The following is a 24,416-nucleotide window of genomic DNA, read 5'->3' as shown; positions in this document are numbered from 1 at the left end:
CAGGAGGGAGATTGCTGACTCGGATTCATTCACTCTGTCACAGGTGCACACCATGCATTGTAGCTCATACAAATATGTCCATTTCAAATAATGAAACTAATTTAAAATATCCAAGCAGACACAGAGCAAATGTAATGGATTAATCTCAGAATGGATGTTGTGCTGCATGATTTAGCACTGTCAGCAATGTCACCATAATCAATAAAGAACCATCCTTATATTAGTAGTGCTGAGCCCATCTGGAGTATTACATTACTTATAAACCACACCTGTGGCTACAAACAGCCCTGCACAGGGGAAGCAGCTATACACAATAGATCATCAGGTTTCAAAATGCAACCCTGGTTATTTTCTCCTTCTCAGGCAAATGGTACAGAAAATCTTATTTCAAAATCTATAATACAATGGCAGACAATATATATTGTAGTGAATCAAAGGGGCGCAATGACTAGCTCATTTAAAACAATCTTCATTAACAATACAGGGTTTCAAACTCATGTCTGTACCCAGATCTGGGCTTAGCAAAACTGCTCTATTATATTGGTCTATAACAGACTTTACCCCTATAAAGGATTAAAGGGAAGATCAGCTGTTATGCCTGTGCAATCCCTGGCACTGCACTGAGACTACTGATTGAGGTACGAGGACAGCTCATACCACCAGGTCTTTATTTTTCAAAAAGAGCATCACAAATAAAAATAAATTAGGCCTCCTTTCTATCAAACCACATTTCTCAGAGCAGCATCTCTGCCACCCTAATCCTATACACAACAATAAGTAAAGTATCAACTGTTGGGAACAGTTGAAATCTAATTGCTAATTATATATAATCATACAAATAACTCTACCAGTCCAAAATCTGGGCAACTCTTCGATGACAAGTAGAGCCTTTCAGATTATTATTATTATTTATTTCTTAGCAGACGCCCTTATCCAGGGCGACTTACAATTGCTACAAGATATCACATTATACATTATTTCACATTATACAGATATCACATTATTTTACATACAATTACCCATTTATACAGTTGGGTTTTTACTGGAGCAATCTAGGTAAAGTACCTTGCTCAAGGGTACAACAGCAGTGTCCCCCACTGGGGATTGAACCCACAACCCTCCGGTCAAGAGTCCAGAGCCCTAACCACTATTCCACACTGCTGCCCAGATACAGGGATGCCCATTATTTGGTGCCTCTACCAGTCAGGTTTTATTGTAGTGCTGTGAGTGAAGTATTCCAATGCAGCAATAGTGAAAAATATCAATGCTCTCAGTTAATTATTTCTTTACAAAAAAAGAAGGAAAGAAGAAACATTTTAAGCAATGAATTCATCAGTGTGAAGAGCTCTGACTGACTGGGTTGAGGTGGAATTTTTATGAACCAAAGAGGGTATTTGACCACTTCTCCAACAAAGACAAAAGAGAATTTGTTCTGTGTACCAACTGTTACGAGACTATGGGTGCAATAATAAAAACAGCACTGATGTGTGCAAACTACACAAAAAGAACACATGTATGTAAACAGTATATTCTCAAAACATTACTGAACCTGTTAGTGTGGGCACTAGTGAGGGGTGTGTACCATTAAGGCTGCTTCAAAGTAGCAAAACTTATTATTTAATGGATATAAAACAACTATATTATCCAAAGCACTCGTTCTGCAACTTATTTCCACAACAGGCTTTTGCTTTAGGATGATCCCATTCCAAATGGACTACATTTTGGGATCATCCTCACTTCACTAGCTCAGGTGCTATATCACTTCTTTTGATATAGCACCTGGAAATGTTTTAGTTGGAATCCCAAAATATTAGCTTTCGACTCATTTTTGAAATTATGGGCCTATAGTGAGGAGGGTGCACGTGACAGAAAAAGCAAGCACTGAAAAGGGGCCTGTGACAGAAAGACAATGATTCTTGGTGGTAAATCTCCCTCCCGACCTGTGAGGACGCTAAGTAACGGGAACAGAGTACCCTGGACTGTTTGGCCTGACATTTCATTCCCAGGGTTAAAAGGAAGTCCGTCATCTAGAAAGGGGGCGAAGCTTTTGTGCACTAACTCATCGACCCGGAAGGGAAATTATGTGGCAGCCGCGGATTGGAAGAGCTGCTGCAATCGTTTACCAAGGGGTCATGTGTGACGGTATAAATAGGGGACGAAGCAACGTAATCTGTTCCTTCGTTTTGGTTAGAAAACAACCTGGAAGGTCCTTGTGTAAAGAAAATGTATCATGTTTGTTTTGTCTCTAATTGTGTCTTGTTATTAGTAGACGGCTAACACGTTCCGAAGCTGTCGCCAAGGGCCATCACAAACCCGGAACAGCACTGCACTTGTAACACAAATAACTGTATTTGCACCACAAGCACTAATTGTATGTGTTTTGTGTTTCGTGTGGGTGTATAAAGAACGGGACTATTATTTCGGGACAAACCCGGGGATTACAACTCAAGTAATACACGCGCTGTATTAATTAGCATCATTTATTGTTTACTGTTTGTTTTGCCGTCAGGCACTGGACTTACAAACTCATTAAACAACATTGCACCTGGATTATAATTGTCTGTCTGTTTCTTGATCACCTGCACACTGTTAACCACTCTGCCACAGGGCCATATTTCAGAGGTCAGATCTTTCAAAGTATTCAAGGTATCTTCTTGTTACTCGCTATGCAGACACACACAACTGCTCTTTTGGTTTAATAATGTGTCGATATATTGCCTATTACCTGTATATTACCTGTTGGTGACCATTTTTAAAAAACGTTGTATAAGGTATTTGTTTTGGAAACCTAGTAGAAACTGGGGCTACAACCATTTGCCTGCTGATTACCATTGGACTTTGAAAATAATTCCTAAGCAACCTCTAAAAATAAAAAAGAACTGTGAATTGACCAGTAAAAAAAGAGCTCAAATAATGGTTCTTCACAAAGCAGGGTGTAGTCAAAGACATATTGCAGAAAGACTTTGATTTCCAATTGCTTCAAAGGTCTACTGGAATATATGCACAGGTACAGGAGGAACATCCAGAGCATTCGATTTTTTAATTGATTAATTGTACTAAAAATGTTTGTATGACTTTGAAGAGAAGGGGAGTGCAGGAATTTATTGTTGATTCATGAATCAAGTTTGTACTACAAATCTACAGAAAACTGTGGATTCGTCAACGAAACCAGAGTCACAGAACAATTCAACAGAAAAGAGGGTTACCATTTACGCAATAAACATTTCAACAGGTAATTATAGCTAGGATTAACCATCTTAAACACAACCCTTAGAAAAGTGTTTGCATTTCATTTTTGTATTTCATATGAGTAAACATAAATAATACAATTATACATTAAAACCAAAAAATAAAGTTCTTACTTAAAAATTCACTTCCACATAAACACCCCCCTTCTAATTTCTATTTCATATTTCTTCTGGACAGGTTCAGGAACAACAGCCGTTTCATGCACATATATCAACATTGGCAATCTGTTTATGACACCTCTTGGTTTTTTATACTCTGAATTTTTCATCATTTGTCCTCTTATAGTCACATACCTCATCCTATCCATGCCTAGATCTTTCACCAATTATCTGTTTGTCAACTCTATGATTATATAAACATGTTGCAGCCTTAACTCTCAAACTGTGGTTTGTAAAAAACTCTTAAAATCCAGCATGATTTGATATTAATTAATCTCAGTACTGAAGAAGTCTCAATTATGTTTTAAGTGGCATAAACTACTAACGACACTCAAACACAGCAATCAGTGGATTTCTTTTTACTGATTCAACACACGTTTATCAATTACGCAATAGGATAGTTTGAAAGAGGTTATGAGAGCACGGTTTACATGGATAATCTGACACAAAAAATAATACTACCCCTACAAATAGGAACAAGAGACTGCATTTTGCTGCAGAACAGAAATATTAGCTACAAATATAATGGATGATGTGATTTAGCTAGTTGTTGGTGGGTAATAACAGCTCCTCCCACATCTGTTCATTTAATTCAAGAGACTGGAAATTGATTAGTTCTTGTCTGTCTTAATAAATGTTCTTTATGAAGAGCTATTATTTCAGCTCATTTCACTTGTTAATTCATAGTTCAACTATTTGATGGTGGGCTTATGACTGGTACTGTCTGTGTGTGTGTGTGTGTGTGTGTGTGTGTGTGTAAATATATACAGTGCCTATAGAAAGTCTACACCTCCTTGAACTTTTTTCACATTTTGTTGTGTCAGTGCCTCAGAGTTTCATGCATTTAAATGAGGATTTTTTTCCACTTATCTACACACCATACTTACTCCACACTGAAAAAAAGTTTTTATTGAGAAAAAATATATATATTAAAAATACAAAACTGAAAGATCATAATTGAATAAGTCTCCACCCCCCTGAGTTAATACTTGTTGGAAGCACCTTTGGCAGCAATTACAGCTGTGAGTCTGTTGGGATAGGTCTCTACCAACTTTGCACACCTAGATTTGGCAATAGTTGACCATTCTTCTTTACAAAACTGTTAAAGCTCTGTCAAGTTCCTTGGGGAGCGTTGATGGACAGCAATCTTCAAGTAATGCCACAAATTTTCGATTAGATTTAGGTCGGGGCTCTGACTGGGCCACTCAAGGAAATTTACCTTTTTGTTCCTTAGCCACTCCAGTGTAGCTTTGGCTGTGTGCTTTTGGTCGTTGTCATGCTGAAAGGTGAACTTCTGTCCCAGTTTCAGCTTTCTTGCAGAGGGCAGCAGGTTTTCCTCAAGGACTTCACTGTATTTTGCTCCATTCATTTTCCCTTCTATCCTGTCCATCAACACTGCTCAAGGGGCAGCAGTGTGGAGTAGTGGTTAGGGCTCTGGACTCTTGACCGGAGGGTCATGGGTTCAATCCCGGGGGGGGGGGTACTTTATCTAGATTGCTCCAGTAAAAACCCAACTGTATAAATGGGTAATTGTATGTAAAAATAATGTGATATCTTGTAACAATTGTAAGTCGCCCTGGATAAGGGCGTCTGCTAAGAAATAAAGAATAATAAAGAATAACTTGACAGAGCTTGAACAGTTTTGTAAAGAAGAATGGTCAACTATTGCCAAATCTAGGTGTGCAAAGTTGGTAGAGACCTATCCCAACAGACTCACAGCTGTAATTGCTGCCAAAGGTGCTTCCACCAAGTATTAACTCAGGGGGGTGGAGACTTATCCAATTATGATCTTTCTGTTTTGTATTTTTAATATATAACCTTTTTCTCAATAAAAACTTTTTTTCCCCTTAACAGTGTGGAGTATGGTGTGTAGATAAGTGGAAAAAAATCCTCATTTAAATACATGAAACTCTGAGGCACTGACACAACAAAATGTGAAAAAAGTTCAAGGGGGTGTAGACTTTCTATAGGCGCATAAAATGAAGCAGATTATGTTAACAGCAATTCAATGTATTAAATAAAGGTATGATTTAAACAAAGCAGGATCAACTATATGTCCAGTCCCTTGCTTTGTTGCAGTCCTATAAATGATATATATATATATATATATATATATATATATATATATATATATATATATATATATATATATATATATCACACACATACACTGTCAGAGTAGATACAACTAGATGTAATAATAAAAAACAGCAGTTTTTTGTGGAACTGCATAACAAATATAAATCTGCTCAACTCTTCTGAGATGCAAGCAGAGTTTAAAAGCCGAACATCAAAGCGACCACAGTTTGTTCGCTGACTGCTAGAAACTTTAGGTTCTCCTGTCTCAGACAGCCTAAGTAGTACCAAGCCTGAAGGGAGTGAGAATTGGGGTCAGAGGTCCATCTCAAACTCCCCTCATCGGCTGCTTAAATAGAATTTGGAACCACATGGCAGTGAAATGATTACTTTTCTCATATTAGTTGCTGAATTTGACTGAAATCATGGAAAACTGCTGTGTTGAACTAAGTCAGTGGATAACTGACTGCAGTATTCTGGATGTCTGAAGATGTTCTAATACAGACAATGTACAGTTAAAGTATTCCCGTTTTTGTATTTAACTACAACTATACAACTGGATTGGTAAGCAAGACAAAGATTTATGAAGAATACAAACATACTGAAAGAAACAGAAATAAAACAGAATGAGAGGTAGCTGGAGAGATTTATGTCAGGGATAAACAACTCAAAGTGTTGAATCTGTAAAAAAAATAATTCACTGTTTCGCGTGCCGTAAGGCACGAGAAACTGGATTATTTTCTTACCGATTCAACACTTTGAGTTGTTTATGCCACTTAAAACATTTCTTCCTAATTGATACTTGTTCGATAATGAGATTCAATTGATTGCTAATTTGGTCATTGGATTTGGTTTTTGCTCTTTTGTTACACTTAGTTCAAACAGTTAAAATGTTAGAATGATGTCATGAGTTCCTCTGAGTTTGAGTTTGAAATCCCAATTACACAGACAAAGCTGTCTGTTGTAAGTGAAGATAGCAGGGAGGACTATGCTTTAGATGTAGAACATGAAAGTGACATCAGAAAAAATAAAAATGCAAAAAACAAAGGAATGTGAACCGGGAATGGAGAGTAAAGTTATTGATTGTTTTGCTAAACCGAAAACAGAAGAGGACCTAAATATCACTGTCAGTCGTTTTTCAAGAAGTAAAATGTAAGTGGGCTAGTAGCTTGTTTGAACAGTGGTTAAAGCCAGGAAAGAAATGCAAAAGCTGAGTTTAAATCTAACGTCCTTGTAATTGATAGAGATTTACTAAGTGTTGATGAAATTGCTGTTCCTGAATCTGTCCAGACAAAATGTAAAATAAAAATTAAAAGGGAGGTGTATAAATGTATTTTGTGGTAGAATATGGGGTCCTATTGTAGAAGGAGATACAAAGGACCCAGAATAGTATGCAGTCTTTTTCCTGGAATGTAAGGTAGGCATTGAAAAACGTGGGTGGAAAAAAAGAAATGAGTTCTTGCTGTTTAAATGAGGCATGCAAAGCTACATCTCCCAGAATGCCATAGCTATCCAAAAACACTGATTGGTTGGCAATCAGTTAAGCTAATACACCTGTTTGTAATTTAACAAGCCAGGCAGGAAAAGGACAGGTTTCAAAGCCAATCACTGTCTGTGTGAAGGTAAGAACCTGCTGTAGACTTGAATACGGTGTACGTTAAAACAAAGTATATTAGATCTGTGATTTGTAAATAATATATTTAAAGTCAGTAAACCGGATTAGTGGGTTGGCTGAAAGTTAGGGATCCTGTTTAATTTAGTTAGCGCTCCAAAACAAGAGCTAGGATTTATTTTTGTTTTGTATTGTTTGTTAAAAGAAGCCGTGTTCCCACTGGCAAAGGGACACCACAGAACACATAAACATACAGGTTCCGTCCTGTTTAAACCCATATTTTGTTGTCCAGAGTATTTTATCCACCAGTGTTAGGAACCCACACCTGTCTTCAAAGTTATACTGTCAACATGAAATTCTAAACTGAAATCGCAAGCCCTTTTCTAAGAGTTATATTTGAAATGTATGATACTATATAACTAATTGTTGAAATGATTGTTGCATAATAAAATTGTGTTCGTTTTTCTGTTGAACTGTTCTGACTGTGGTTTGGTTGACGAATCCACAGCTGTTTTTTTTTTTTTTCGTGGAATTGTAGCACAAACTGTGGATTCTTTAATCAACAATACATGTACCTGCACTCCCCTTCTCTTCAAAGCCTCACAGCCACTTTTAGTAGAAGATTCACAGAACTAATCAATAAAAAGATCAAAGGCCGACATCACATGTATGTTTTAATATTGACTAGTACATAAAACACACAAAAAGAAACCCAGATAGACACATACCATCAGACACAGACTGAATACACAGAATGAGCATACACAGGAGCGTGACTAAGAAAAAAAAAAAGCCACACAAAGCACACAGCCACTGAGATATCTGAGCCAGTCTCAGAAGACAACACAGCTTAATCCTATGATGTTTTCTACAATAACAAATTCCTAACACGCACTTATAATATTAAACAAAGGAAGGGTTTAGTCTTAAGGATGTTGGTGTCTCAAGTTGTATGGAAGCTCTTTCAGTAGGTTTTATTCCCTTTAGAAATAGAAGATCAAACAGAATGTAAAATAAAAGACACAGGGGTATTCACAATGGTTTCTAAATAAGTCTGGTTTAAAAAAATCTGGTAAAAGAGGCTTACAAATGAGTAGGGTGAGGGGTGTCAAGAGTGGACCAACAATGTAAATTACGATGGTTCCAGAAAGAGAACAAACCCTGAAAGATTCTTTGGGGATACTTGCTCAGATGATTCACAGTGGAACTCCAGCACTACAAACTCGTGAGGGACAGAATAAATTAACAGCTCAGGATGGCAAGGAAAGCAGAAACTTTAACTAAGGCTATTTTTTCACGGATTTCATAAATAAAAAGAAATACAGCAAATGTTTACCTCATTGTTACACTGCATTTAGGAACCTGGCAGCCAATGAACACACTGCATAGAGCTGCAAGATTTCTTTAAAACGAGTAAGACAACAGCTCCAACAAAGATCAGAAATAGTTCTGCCGAAGATCGCTCTGTCCAGTACAAGACACACAGCTCACACACTAGTATTTTATAGGCTTATGCCCAGGTTGCAATCGTCGCTGTGATGACAACTATAGTAAATAATAATAATGTGTAAGTAGTCTGCTATTGTATGTTGCACTGGAATTAGAGAAGGAGGAAAATGCTTTTTTTCACCTATGTTTTTTTTTCATGGCCTATATTGAAACCTCTATTTTATTTTTGTAGGTAAACTTCGTAAGATTATACACACACACACACACATTGTGCGTTGTGCTGCTTTAGAGCGAGCCAGAATCTCACGGGACTGAAATGCCTCTCTTAAACAGTACCCAACTTCTTGAAAATGTTGTGTAGTAATTTTTATATAGACTGTGTGTATATATATATATATATATATATATATATATATATATATATATATATATATATAGTTGTGACTTTCTGTTATGTAATTGTAATTATGTAACTACTTACTTTATATTTATAATTACTTTATATAATGTAATTACTTATTTTATAATTTTATATTGTAAGTTTCCCTCATTATTTGTTTTTAACTCAGCAGGAGCTTGATGGAGATCTTTGATTCATTGTTGCAAATTAATTTGTTTTCCCAAAGTAAATGTTTAGTTTAGAACAAGATTCAAAGCGCCTTGTTTATTATTATTATTATTTATTTCTTAGCAGACGCCCTTATCCAGGGCGACTTACAATCGCAAGCAAATACAAATACATTCAAGTGTTACAATATAAGTCATACAATAAGAACAAGAAATACAATAATTCTCAAGTGTGACAAATCACAATTCAATAATACAGCAGATAATAGTGAAAGTTACATCAGGATATGATTAAATAGTGATAGTTACATCAGGATATGATTAAGTACAAAATACTACAGATTAAACACTTGGCAGATTACAATATTCTGAGGTACAGGATTAAATGCAGTAAAATAGGGGGCAGATAAGAGCAAAATAAAGCATATTTAAATGAAGGGTGATAGTGTCCCAGGATACAACAGAGGAGTTCTACAGGTGCTGTTTGAAGAGGTGAGTCTTAAGGAGGCGCCGGAATGTGGTCAGGGACTGGGCAGTCCTGACATCTGTAGGAAGGTCGTTCCACCACTGCGGAGCAAGGGTGGAGAAGGAGCGGGCTCGGGAGACAGGGGAGCGTAGCGGAGGTAGAGCCAGTCTTCTAGTGCAGGCGGAGCGGAGAGGTCGAGTGGGGGTGTAGGGAGAGATGAGGGTCTGGAGGTAGCTGGGTGCAGTCTGATCAAGGCATCTGTAGGCTAGTACAAGAGTCTTGAACTGGATGCGAGCGGTGATCGGGAGCCAGTGGAGCGAGCGGAGTAGTGGAGTAGCGTGGGCGAAGCGAGGTAGAGAGAACACCAGGCGAGCAGCAGAGTTCTGGATGAGCTGGAGCGGACGGGTGGCGGACGCAGGGAGGCCAGCCAGGAGGGAGTTGCAGTAGTCTAGGCGGGAGAGTACCAGGGCCTGGACCAGGAGCTGGGTAGCATAGTTGGTGAGGAAGGGTCGGATTCTTCGGATGTTGCTCAGGAAGAATCTGCAAGTGCGTGCCAGAGTGGAGATGTGCTGGGAATAAGAGAGGCAGGGGTCCAGGGTGACTCCAAGGTTCTTAGCTGAGGAAGAGGGAGAGAGTGTGGTAGATTCCAGAGGAACAGAGATAGAGAGATCAGAGGAGGGGGAGGAAGAGGGAAAGAAAAGGAGGTCAGATTTAGAGAGGTTGAGTTTGAGGTGATGCGAGTGCATCCAGGAGGAAATAGCAGACAGACAGGTAGAGATACGGGAGGAGATGGTGGAGTCAGAGGTGGGGAAGGAGAGGAAAATCTGAGCATCATCAGCATAGAAATGGTATGAGAAACCATAGGATGCGATGAGGGGGCCCAGGGAGCGGGTGTAGAGAGAGAACAGGAGAGGACCCAAGACTGACCCTTGGGGGACTCCAGTTAAGAGAGGGTGAGGTGTGGAGGTTGCTCCACGCCAGGTTACCTGGTAAGTGCGGTTGGAGAGGTAGGAGGAGAACCAGGCCAGAGCAGTGCCAGAGATCCCCAGGTCAGCAAGAGATGATAGTAGAATAGAGTGATCAACAGTGTCAAAGGCAGCAGAGAGGTCGAGGAGAATTAGGACAGAGGAGAGAGAGGCAGCTCGGGCACACTTAAGTGAGTTGGTGACAGACAGAAGGGCGGTTTCAGTGGAGTGAGCAGAGCGGAAGCCAGATTGGAGAGGGTCAAGCAGAGAGTGGTTGGACAGGAAAGCAGAGAGCTGGCGGTGTACAGTCCGCTCGAGGGTTTTGGAGAGGAAGGGTAGGAGGGAGACAGGACGGTAGCTCTGGAGGGAGGTGGGGTCGAGGGTAGGTTTTTTGAGGAGGGGAGTGATAGAGGCTTTTTTGAAGGCAGAGGGGAAGATGCCAGAAAGTAGAGAGGTGTTGAGGAGGGAGGAGATGAAGGGGAGTAGAGCAGGAGCAGCAGCTTGAAAGAGGTGAGTGGGGAGGGGGTCCAAGGCACACGTGGTGGGTTTGTGACCCTGGAGCAGGGAGGAGAGGTCAGAGTCTGAGAGGGGCAAGAAGGTGGAGAGGGAGGGCGAGTTAGTAGGGGATGTAGTGGGTGTAGGGGTTGGAGCAGGAGGGGGTGCGGGGGAGGGAGAGGTGTTAAAGAGTTTGCGGATATCTGAGATTTTAGAAGAGAAGAAGGAGGCAAAGTCGTCAGGGGAGATAGAGGAGGGAGGAGGAGGGGGGGGAGGGTTTAGGAGGGAGGAGAAGGTAGAGAATAGTTTACGTGGGTTGTTAGTGGAGGCTTGGATTACAGATTGGAAATAAGCACATTTAGCAGAGGAGAGAGTAGAGGAGAAGGAGGAGAGAAGAGTGCGGTAAAGGTCTAGGGCAGCAGGGAGTTTGGTTCTCTTCCATTTCTTTTCAGCAGATCGCAGTGTGATTCTTGCCGAGCGGAGCACAGAGGAGAGCCAGGGATGGGGAGGGGAGGGGCGAGCAGGTCGGGAGGTGAGGGGACAGAGGGAGTCGAGGGAGGAGGTGAGTGAGGAGAAGAGGGTGGAGGTAGCAGAGTCTACGGAGAGTTGTGAAAAGGAGTCGATAGGAGGGAGGTGAGAGAGAGCAGTGGAGGCAAGGACAGAGGGGGAGAGAGAGCGGAGGTTACGGCGAGAGGTGACAGTGGGGGTAGGAGGAGCAGGGAGAGGGGGGAGAGACAGAGAAAAAGAGATGAAATAGTGATCAGAGAGGTCCAGGGGGGTGACAGAGAGGTTGGAGGGGCAGCAGGCCCTGGAGAAGGTGAGGTCCAGTTGACGGCCAGCTTTGTGGGTAGGAGGGGACGGAGAGAGACAGAAGTCGAAGGAGTGAAGGAGAGGGAGGAATCCAGCAGAGTGGCTGGGGTTGGAGAGATGGATGTTGAAGTCACCCAACAGGACAGTCGGGGTAGACAGAGAGGGGAGGGAGGAGAGTAGATAGTCGAGTTCATCCAGAAAGTGAGTGAGAGGCCCAGGGGGGCGGTACAGAACAATGAGCAGGAGTTGACAGGGAGAGGTTAGTTGGACTGCATGAAATTCAAAGGTAGTGACAGAGAGGGAGGTGAGATCGGAGGGGACAGAAAAGAGTAAGGAGGGAGAGAGGAGAAGACCCGTCCCACCTCCCCGTCCGGTGAGACGCGGGGTATGGGACAGGACGTAGAGAGAGGACAGGGCAGCAGGAGTAACAGTGTTATCAGGGGACAGCCAGGTTTCAGTGAGAGCAAGGAAATCGAGCGAGAGGTGGGAGGCAAAGGCAGAGATGAAATCAGCTTTGTTAGCAGAAGAGTGACAGTTCCAGAGTGCACCAGAGAGTGTGCGGGAGGGGGGGAGAGGCAGAGAAATGAGGTTAGAGGGGTTGGAGGAGCAACAGCGGAGGGAGGGCAGAGGACGAGGACGGGAGGACAGAACAGGGATGTGAGAGACAGTCATAGCAGGACAAGCAAGACAAAGGGCACAGTAGGAGCAGTGGGGTGGAGGATACAGACCTGACTAGTAGATGGCTTCTTCCAGAGCGCTGTTAGGTTCGGATCTAGTCGAACAGCGTCTCAGCGCAGGCCTCCCCTTGCTGGACTCCCACAGCTAGACTCCCGGCTCTTTTGTTGAGGCTCTTCTGTTGGCTGGCGCTTCGTGCTGGCGCTAAAATAAGCTGCTTGAATAAATGTTGTTACCCCTGCTTGGCAAAAGAACCAACTAAACTGTGTGGAAACCAATCAAATAGCAAAATCAACTGCTAATCAATTTAGCCACTCACCTGGTACTAATCACACACAAACTCAGCCAATTCAAACACCACCTTACAATGTCACCAAATGTAGTAGTTACAATTACAAAAAGCAGGAACTTATCTATCTGCCTCTCTCCCTGGTTCCCTGTAGACTGTGAATAGGGCCCATTTTCTGGTCAAATAGTAAAATGTAGACTTTTTTTCACAGGATGTTTATTGTAATTGCTTAGGCAGGGATGTTTTGAAAACAAAGTTGCACTCATCCCTTCATTTTTCTAGTTCAAGTACATTCTGTTGAAAATGAAAGATAATGTGGAAATTTATGTCAAATCTTAAATAAAAAAAATTAAAAAAAAACAGATGAGATAAACTGACCCTTTACTCACTGCTGAAAATGAAAATTATTTAGAGAACAATCACTTGCAACCAACCCACTGAGCAACAAAGGCCCCTAACGTGAGGCTCTGATACAGATGCAAACTGATTTTTATTTGTTTCAAGTTATGGTACGATATATTTCTGATAAAAGAGATGAATGAGGAAGAAGGAATGCAAAAGAGAGAGAAAAAGGAAAATCAGATATAAGAAAAGAAAAAAAGCAGCATATTCACAAAAGGAAAATGTTGAGACAAGATGAGATGGTGGGCTAATTAAAAAGGACTAGATTTGTTCACATTTCTGCTTTTGACATTTACAGAATTAAATCAGTTACCAGTACAAGCATGCTGTAAAGTACTCCTTAGAAAACAAATACAGTAAAACAAACATTCTCAGAGGTACCACCTGGTTTTCCCCACAATTAAATCCAATGTGAGAAAATCCTATTTATATAACCTTCTGTAACAGGGCGAGGAGCCCTGTACAGTTATTTGTTTATTTATTTTTAGAACGGGGTCTCCCCCTCCGCCCCTGTGCAATTTATTGTTTGGTATGTGTTTAGTTTTATGATTAAAATATATATATATATATATATATATATATATATATATATATATATATATATATATATATATATATATATATATATGATGGCGTAGCCACGTTGTTTTGTTATTGTTTTGACGGTGTAGCCAAATGTATTATATTGTATTGTTTAGTAGTGTGGATCGGAAGCCCCATCCACAGTAATTTAAAAACCTCGTGCAGAAGGTGGCCATCTCCCGAATTAAGTGATTCATTTGTTGCTAAATCGGGAGATGGTCACCTGCATATAAACCTGCAGCGCTCTCGGTTCCAGGTGGGTATTCAGAGGAGGAACGAGAGCGAGCAAGGAGCGAGAGAGAAACTAAAATAGAAAAATATACAGGATCAGTGAAGGCGATCACCCAGCCTGACCTGAGTTTTGTTATTATTTTGTGTTTGTGATTATTTTTGTTTAAACTTTTATTTTGCTCTGTGAGCAGTGTTTTGTGTTTAAATATTTTATTCATTTTTGTATTTAAATAAATGGCGCGCAGCGTCTTTTTGCCTTCAGTACTGTCTTTGTTTTTGTTTCCTGCACTGCTAGTCTGACGTCCCCACTCACCATTCCTGTCACACCTTCACTCTTCTGCTGAATTTAATGGGACATGCACTTGATTTGAGCAGCTTTATTGCTTGTGATCCCCAGGACATTCTGGAAAATGAAATGTTCCATCACAGCGGAAATTTACTGGTTAAATGTATTAAGGGCTTTCACTTTTGGGAGTATATAATTATACTTTATGATGAAAAGATTCTGGTTGGGGACCACAAACACAGTAGAAATAAACAAAAACGTTGACGTAAAGGAAGGTAAGTAAGCTGGGCTTAGCTGAGTGGGGGACAGAGGGGGGTGATGCTGGGATGCCAGAATCACTGTCGAGCCCTCTTAAGGTGTCGTGGGCTAGTCGACAAAACACAGAGGATGGAAGGTGCCCCCTTGAAGACCCCACAGAAGGGAGGCCGCACTGTGGTTGATCCCTGGAGCCAGCATTACACTTCAGCCATGAACACCAGCCAGAAGGATATCTACATCATCAGATGGAAGGTAAAGTAAGCTACTGTATGTCTTAGTTGGTGCTTATTTTGGCGAGAGCCGAGTCCAATATCAGCATGAAGTTTTAACACCTACTCTCATGTAATGGAAATCATGAAACATTGTGAAACCTGATAATTGTACAACATGTTTCAGGTGGTTTTGCCACTTCATGCAATACTATACTATTTGTTTCTAATCAGCTGCATTAAACTGTGACTATATTTATGCTCCAATGTGAACAATGCTGATCACAAATCTTTAATAAGGAGTCATGTTTAATAGTGAATCATAAAGACATACAGACCGGATCACTAACAACTATGATTTGTTTAAAGGTTAGACATGAGCTGGTAAAGAGTGTTGTAACACAATTGATATTCAACTTGCACGCAGTCATAATTGCTCACCTCAGCCTGCTCAGCGTATATGAGGCGTCGTGATTTTTTAATAAAGTAGCAGAGTCAGCGCAAAAATAATACTTTCCTGTTAAAGGTGTGTGATTTGATACGGTAATTTGGACACAAGAGAAAAATAAATAATTTCACAGAAAAATATATATATTATCTACTAGAATGTGGTCACTATGGTAATTTTCATACTGAAAATGCTCAGTACAGGACAATTTTTTCCAAGAATTTCAAAATGAATCTGAAATTTTATTTGAACTCAATTTACATCAATATAACGTACATCACTCATACAGTCAGTGTACAATGAATACATCGAGGATACTGAATGATTGTTTGTGGTATATGGTTTTTATTTGCCACAGGAGGCTGTCCCAGTAAATCACATGCCCCGAAAGCATACTTGCCAACATTTGGAAACTGTTCAGCAGGACGCTCATCTCTTGGGGGGGGTGGGGGTGGGGGGGGGGGGGTTATACGCATCATACACATGGGAGGGGTCATACACAAAAAGCACTCATTATCATATAATAGACGTATCCCTCCCAACTCAACACAACACGACCATCATGACAGTAAAAATAGACATAATGAAACACTTACTTTTGTATAAGTTGGTAATCAGCAGATGTGTCAGCCGCACGAAAAGCACAGCGTGTGGTTTTTACTAACTCTACTGTGCAGAATAATTTTTTTTTTTCTATGGGTAAATATCAGGAATTTCTTCCTATGCATCGGGACATGGGACATTTGCTAGGAAATCCGAACTGTCCCGACCATATAGGGACTGTTGGCATGTATGCGAAAGGGGCAAGTGGTTTATGTAAGGACATCCTCCTAAGGGGAATAGAAACTGTATACCATGAATGACAATTCACTATTCTGTTTATACCACAGGTATATATTTGAAATAAATAGCAACACAATTTTTACATTTCTTATATTAAATAAATTCGTTTAGATTATTTTACCTGGCAGATCTTTACTTTCATTGTCAAAAGACTATGCTTCGACACGGTTTAATTTCGAACCCTGTTTATGGCTTTTTAGCTAGAACCTTGAGCTCACTCTGTCAATTTGCAGCCTCTCTGTTGTTTCGTATCATTACCAGTGTTAATGAAGGGACTAAAGGTTGTTTTCTTTACTGGGTTTTGGTTTTTATTGTCTAAGGAAACTTTCCGTTTCGTCAATATCTACTGATTTAAAGAGTAAGTAGTGGGGTTCTGAAAAATATAGTTACACGGCTCCTGTTTAAGTAACGTACCTGTAATTTTTCTTTTTATTGTTAGCATCCTGACATTTTACACTTACAACTTTAAAATCTGTTTCGAAATTGTCCGCTTAGTGCACTGATTATGTAAGGATTATTGCCTACATTGTCAAACAGGTAACACAGCAAACAATCCATGATGTGGTACGGAACAGAAAAGCAAGAGCACTTGTTATGTTTTGTTTTTTTTATTTATTGCTCTTCTCTATGAAATGTTCATAGTGGAAATTTCCTGGATAAATGTATTAAGGGCTTTCGCTTTTGGGTGTATATATTTATGAAACATAGTGAAAAGAAAAATTACAGGTACGTTATTTAAACAGTTGTAGCAACGTGTGGGGACATATAACGCTATATTTTTCAGAACCCCGCTACTTACTCTTTAAATGGTTCATTTTGGCTGGTCTCTGTTGTTTCCTACTGTTACCGGTGTTAATAAAGGGGCTACAGGCTGTACTGATAAGCCAGGTCAGAAACTGTCATTTCTTGACTAAACTCGTTCACAAGGAAATCAGGGTCCAAATCAAAACAACATGAATCAAGAAACATGTTTAACGTAAAGTATATGAATGTTTTATTGTAAAATGATTCCAGGTGCAAATGTTTGTTGAATAATTAATCCTGTTAGAAGTAGGCGTGGCTGGAAATTATTTAATGCTGCTGTATTTATAACCTGCTAGTCGGTGAGCATCAGTTGTTGTTAGCAAAATGTGTTTGTAGTATCCAGTGCCAAAATAAACATTTATGCCTGTGAATGCTACCAGTGACTGTTTTCACTGCGTTTTAAATACCCCTGGGTTCCTGTGAAAGTAATGTGATTGAGGGTGGCGGTAAACTTGCACCTTTCACCCCGTTACAATGAGACAGAAGATAAAGTATTTGCTCTTTCGCAGACTCCCTTGAAAACACAACCGTATTTGTAAATCTAATGAAACAACTTCCAATTCCAACTTCTGACAGAAACAACACTTAAGACAATTGTATAGTGTACTGCTTCAATCAGAATAAACAGCATCTTGTTCTAAAAGCAGTGGAATCAGGTTGGATAAAGTAGGCGGTTTAGTTGTAAATTATGCAGATAAAAAAAGACTTTTCAGAGATAATACTGGTTCACTGATATATATTTTCCGTCCCATTGCTTGCACCCTGTGTCAGGTCTCCAGAAAGCAAGTGTGGGTACTTTTAACTTTTTTAGTGTTTTTTTTTTGTTTGTTTGTTTTTTAATCTGAGGCAAAGGTTTTTCAAGGTATTTAACATTTCTATATACAGTACAAAGAGATGTATCATGCCTATCGAATCCCAATTGTTACACATCCCTACATTCCAGCTACACGATCCTGAAATTATTTAACAACAGTGAATTTAAACTAGCAGTACCGGTATTTCATTTATTTTCTATGCAACTCTCATAACCCATGACCCATTAAATAAGTGCAACACACCCACTTACACCATGGTGTCAATGCTTTGTTGCTGTATGTTATTGGGTTGTACAGCCTGCTCTCCATTTACCTCCTGAAGATGGTTGTGTAACTATTTTCAGGCCATTAAAGGCTGAACACAACAATCCCCATGCTGCTGCTGTGTTCTATTTTGTGTGTTTTTTATGATGATTTACAATTACAGAACAGCATCAGGTAAGAGGATGGGGGTAATCAAGTAGTCTAGGTAAGCTTATTTTCTGGATAACTGGCACAGGACACACTGCAAGACCAAAAACATGTCTAGCTTTGTCTGCTTTAAAAGCACAATGCTGGCAGTTAATAACCAATCCTTATACCCCAAACAAATCTTTCAAAAAAAGGTACACAATAAATCACTATGTAAGCTTGCTTGAACTGTAAAAGCCAAAAGGGTTAGCTTCATGCTGGTGATAAAGTTGTTGACAACATTCCAGGTAACATGGGCTATTGTTAATGTGCAAGTAAATCACATGACCCCCATTGGGACTTGGTGTTGCTGGCACTGTGAAATCTTAACAGCATTAATTATGAAAGAAAAAAGTGTGCCTGACCTTTAAGTCCACACATCATCTTGTCTCCTGAGTGGATGTCACGTCGCTGCCTGTGGGGCGACTGTGGAAAATGCCTCCTGTAGATGACATGTGGGTGCTGCACCCCCTCCTCCTGATGATAGTTACGAATGGGTTCAATAAAATAATGTCCATTAGATAACCTGAAGAATCCATTCTGGAACAAAGGAAGAAAATAAGACTTCTGAAGTACTTTCTCATGCTCTTTGTTTTTTACACAACAGCCATAGAAAACAAAATCACTTTTTAAAGTTCACAAAGGATCTTCGATGGTATTCCATCTGTACTGTGGGTACAAGGACAGCTACAATGGTAGAATGGTAGATCATTTTTTAAGCATCAAAAAAAAAGTCACCATTACCTATGTAGTATGGGCACATATTAAAAAAAAAAAAGCACAAGAAATAAATGCTAATAAATACTGGGAAGAAATGTATTACGTATCCTTCCACTCAGAAAAAGCAGTCCCTGAGGACATATATATATATAAGTTAAAACTTATTTTATTTGCCATAAACGTTAAATTGAACATTAATGCTTTCACTATGGGGAACAGCTATCAGCAATTGTTTAGGCTTTTATGACCACATCATCATAAACCACAATGTTCCTTTCTTACAGTATGTGTTTAACCTCATTAGGACAGACTTTAATACTGTTTGTTTGAGCAGTTTCTGCTGTGAGATAGTCCAGATGTATCCTTGATTAAATACAGTAAACAGTCCTATAAACTCCCATGAAAACCTACAAGAACCTACAATACAGCACTGCTACAGATACTGACACACTTTGCTATAAACACAGCATTTGGTTGCTTCAAATGAAAACAGACAGAGAGCAGACCTCCCATGATCCTAATAACATGAGCAATGCCCTTTGTTTTCCTTCTGGTGATCTGTCGTAACTGTTTTCTTCTACCACGACAAAACAAGTTCATTTGACTGATCCATTGAAAAACTAAGCAGTGATCAACTATTTCAGTGAGATTCTTCATTAAATCTTTACCGTGCCTATGACAAGATCCCTTTGAGAGTTATACTGCTATAAAGAAAGCATGCAGGTCAGTTTACTGCTGTTTTCCTTTTTCTTGGTTGTAACCATATTCTCGCATTGCAGGTCACTCGCTACTAAGTCCTTAGCAACAGTCACATGTGTAACAAACAGGGAGTCTCTGTGTTTGGATGACATGAATCTAAATTCAACTGGATGCAGACACCACAACAACAACCTCAACAAGAGTTTAACTATTGTATGAATACATGTGATTTTACATTTCTTAAGCATTTGCTTTTGCTAATAAATGTAGTATTATACATAAACTAAAATGAAACCCAGTAAAAAAAAAAAAAAAAGATTAAAAAAGAAAAACTGCTGCATCTAAAAGTGGTCACACGGGCAGGGTTGTGAACTAAAGGCTCTTCTAAAGGCCAGTACAAACCCACTGACTTCACCTCCCGTCTCACTGCCAAGCATTAAAAATCCCCTAATAGAACCCATGCAGAACTGTCATGTCCAGCTTCTCCACTGCCATTTAAAGAGCGGTCTTGTCTAATTTAGCCCACCTGCCCTGGAAAGGAATGTGAAGACCAGAACTTGCTAGGGGACATACGTACAGCAGCCTCTGTAGAGACTGGAGTGTAAATGCTGCCACCCTGCTACAAACATCAATTAAACCCTGTCCCCCTCCTCAACTGGGAAATACAGCACACTTTGTTTTTCCTGTGCAGCCCATCCCAAATAAATTGCAATACGGTAAGTTTCTTTTATCAGCAACACAGCATTGAAGTGACCAGGTTACTGATCACTAACACTATAGGACAGTTTGGTGATAAGCCACTTCCAGCTCTGCAGCCTACCCTTCATCTGAGTAAGCACTCCATCCCAATTATCTTTAGCTGCTCCTATCCCATCTACATACACTCCCAGATATTTATACACTTTCCTGTTCCATTGTAATCCTACTGGTAAACTACATTATCTATGTTTTAATGTAAACTAGAAGTGGCAGACTTCAAACCAGGCTCCAATTTGATGCATTGATCCACCAATATATAAATCGAAGTTTGGGAAATGCAAGGGACGGATTATCAATAATCAATGCATCAACTAATTGTTGCATCTCTGTTGGTATTTCATTTCTTGTGTTTTGCTCTGTAAAAACCCTTAGTGTTTCTATAGAGGTAACAAATGTAAACATTTTCTTAGAAGTTAATGCATTTAAGATAACTGATATTTCATACCTTTATGGTGCTCTTTAATGGGTGTTTTCTATTTCTTCCTAAAATGGTTTACTCTGTTCAACACATTGAAGTTCCCAAATGGATTTCGTGCAAATCGACATGCCCCATTGCTACCCTCAATAGCATGGTTACAAACTAAACGTCTAAACGTACCACCGGCATGCATAATACTCTGTTCCATATACATAGTTTTCTCTAAGATGCTACTGTAAAAATTAGATTTTTAGTGATTTTCTAATAGAAAAAAATCCCACTGAAAAATGCTTGGTCCTGAAAGGGTTAACGTAAAAATGTACACTGTGCTTCTGAAGTATTGGTCTCCCCATACTAATTGGTTGCACTGCTAAAATTAAGATTCCCTGAAGTTGCCTTTTCTTTGATATAAACATATTGACATAATTCAGATTTCAGTAGCTCCTGCACTCTACTGTTTTGCAGTTTAGAATTACAGCACATTACACTAGCCTGTCTACTGGAAAATCTTAGTCATGTTTTCTTTGTTCATCATTAAGCATGTTATGTATAATCTATTTATGTATCCCTATTTTTTATCTCCATTTATGAACTGTGACAAAGCTTGTTCTTTCTCTGTGACTTCGTCATTTCTCTCTGGATCTTTAACACAGTCTTCAGTGTAAGCAGCACTCAGTACCAGTCAGTGGGTTTTAAACTGGGTGGTACCTGTATGTTTATTATTATAATCAGCACCCATTGGAAAAAGTTAGGTGTATTCAAAATAAAACAAAGCAAAACCTAAAGCTGTGCTGGAGCGCTAACTGAACCTTCAAACAATTCCTAACTATCAAGCAGACAGCTAAGCCATTTACTGGTTTAACAAAACAATGTTCCAATGAACACAGATAACATATATTCCAATTGCTCAAACCTTCTCTTGTAGTCACTGGGTCTACACACACAGCCCCTACACAGAGACACTGTCTTCATTGTCAGCCCTGTTTATATACCTGCCTGCTTAATTACAGGCAGGTCTCCCTCAGGAAACTCAGGGTTTCTGATACTTGCCAAGAGGCATTCTGGGAAATGTAGTCTTGGCCCCTTTCCTTAAACGCCCAGGACTACATTGTCCTTTTTCAGTTATTATTATTATTATTTGTTTATTTAGCAGACGCCTTTATTCAAGGCGACTTACAGAGACTAGGGTGTGTGAACTATGCATCAGCTGCAGAGTCACTTACAATTACGTCTCACCCGAAAGACGGAGCACAAGGAGGTTAAGTGACTTGCTCAGGGTCACACAATGAGTCAGTGGCTGAGGCGGGATTTGAACCGGGGACCTCCTGGTTACAAGCCCTTTTCTTTAACCACTGGATCACACAGCCTCCTTAACCTCCAGTTACTTCCCTTTCTTTACTCTAAAGAGTACTCTGCATTATTCTGTGTCTTATATTTAATTATTATTTATTTATTTGGCAGATGCCTTTATCCAAGGTGGGTTATATATCTTCCCTCAATATCTTTAAGTCTGTTGAAATTGGAGTCAGTGATATTGTTTAAAATGTTGTCATTACTACAGTGATGCTACAGACATCTAAAATTGCTCAGCCATTTATTCACAATTGCACGGAAGTCAAGTTACTGAAGCAGATAACAGCTGTGCTAGGCTCAGGTGTTTTGCAAATATCTCTGAAAACAGATCTGTCATCATTTATATCTCTCTTAATTCTAAATGCAGACACTGAAGTATAACAACTACAGAGACAGAAGCTTCTTGTCTTGAAAGAGAAATCTGTCTTAAAATGCAGCTGATATTTGGGTTACTTTGAGGTGAGGATAGTTTGTTTGTGGCACAAGTATAAAAAGTCCTATTTTGCTTTATTAACCATTCATTCAAAAGTACTGTGTAAGTACAATATTATACACTGTTTAAAGATTGAAAGGCCCACCTACTGTACCTATGAATCTATGCTTTGTTGTGAAATACAAAAAGTTACACAGATACATGACAAAAGTTTAGTTAACCCCGTCCCCTCACCGCATCACTATGGGCCCAATTTTGATAACACAGTGGCAAGCGCAAGGGCAATGCTGAAAGTCACTGCTGTAGCGCTGCAGGGAGTGGTCTGTCCCAAGAGAGCAATTGTGATCAGAATAATTCAACACCAGGATGCTCAGCAATGTTGAAATGAGATAAAGAATAAGCAGCGCTAGCTCAATGTTATCTGTATCCACCATGGAAGAGACACCATCGCAGCATGAAGTGGCATTTGGCAGCACATGAGCAACTCACAGACAACGAAAGGAATGCTTCACACCACAGGACTAGATATTTTTGCAGGAGGTTGAAGCAAGGAGAATAAAATTATATGGCAAAAATCGCTGACCTGAGGACTGTATTGTAGTCTACTACCTGACTGATCCAAACATCTGAAACGCAATTTAACATTTTAAATGTACGACCAATGACAGATTGAGCAGAGGTGATGATTATACATGTGTTCAGCAGGAGCACTTGGGTTGCAAGCCACGAATACATTGTCCTGCATGCTTCACTGAAGCTGCTGTGACTTCATGTGCTGCACCACTTACACCCGACTGTACGTGTCCATTATAAAAAACAGTTATGTCTGTTGCCGTATGCTGAGAAGATCTGCCTTATAATTTAAATCCAAACAAATTCAAATAATGAAATTGCACATCATAACTTTTAAAGTATTTTTTAAAACGCTTACAGTATACATATAAATGCTGAAGAAAGGTAAAAACATGCACCAATCAGCAGCTACACTGACATCTGTTTCATCCAATGGAAGCACCAAAAGTTTTTTTGCTCTTGTTTGATTGGGTGATTCAGATGACTTTGTCTCAACCCCTCATTCTCCCCTGACGATTGACTCGAGGAGGGGTGAGGATGGACTCGAGGAGGGGTGACAACTGACTCGAGGAGGGGTGAAGATGGACTCGCGGAGGGGTAACGACTGGGGATGTCCTAAAATGGACACCGTACGACTGGCTAATACCTACAGTAGCACCTACAGTCCTCTCAAAGGAACCAGTTAGTGCAGCTCTGACTTTTAATGCAACAAGCAATGTGTTATATCTTCCCGTATCTCTTTCCAGATCTGTCTGCAGTAACTTGCAGATATCAGCTATAATTTGCTTGTTAGTCAGAGACAATGTCTGCATTCGCTGTCTCATAGGCGTATGTAACAGGATGGCTGGTTGGATAGAGACTCAGAGACAGTAAATGCAGTTTTTAAGCGCTGGGGCATATGTTTATTAAACAAAAATAATAAAACAAAATGGCTCACAGATCAAAATAAAGGTTGAATCACATACCATAAAATGAACAAACAAAATGAATCCTCACCCAAGCAGTACTATCACGGTGAGGTTGCAAACAAACATTCAGGAGCATGTGTCTCTCCCAGGCAGTGCCAAACAATGGAGCTCCTGCCTCTCTTAAACACCATGTGGCAGCGTTGATTGACAATTAATAATTCAATTCATTCTGCACATGTCACAAACACACCCAAAACAACCAGGGCTGGAATCTGAACTTCCACATGATAACTGCATCCTAAATGTTTAAAGCCCAGGCAAATTGTATTACAGTGTTCAGAGAGTATACCAAAGAGACATGCAGTATTCTTGCTTATATAATACTGAGACCTCTGTTACCGTTGTTTTGCTGAA

General features: G+C 39.8%; 1 protein-coding gene across 1 annotated transcript in view; it reads right to left on the bottom strand.

The window, feature by feature from the left end:
* The window catches only part of LOC117972823 (A disintegrin and metalloproteinase with thrombospondin motifs 12-like), a 137,738-nt gene that overhangs the window by 81,700 nt on the left and 31,622 nt on the right, over window positions 1-24,416 (bottom strand). The window contains exon 3 of the mRNA XM_058994584.1: window positions 18,505-18,679. Within this exon, the coding sequence (XP_058850567.1) occupies window positions 18,505-18,679 (175 nt within the window). The remainder of the gene's footprint in view (window positions 1-18,504; window positions 18,680-24,416) is intronic.

Source organism: Acipenser ruthenus, chromosome 2, assembly GCF_902713425.1.
Source record: "Acipenser ruthenus chromosome 2, fAciRut3.2 maternal haplotype, whole genome shotgun sequence".
NCBI lineage: Eukaryota > Metazoa > Chordata > Actinopteri > Acipenseriformes > Acipenseridae > Acipenser > Acipenser ruthenus.
This window is presented reverse-complemented; position numbering and strand designations above follow the sequence as displayed.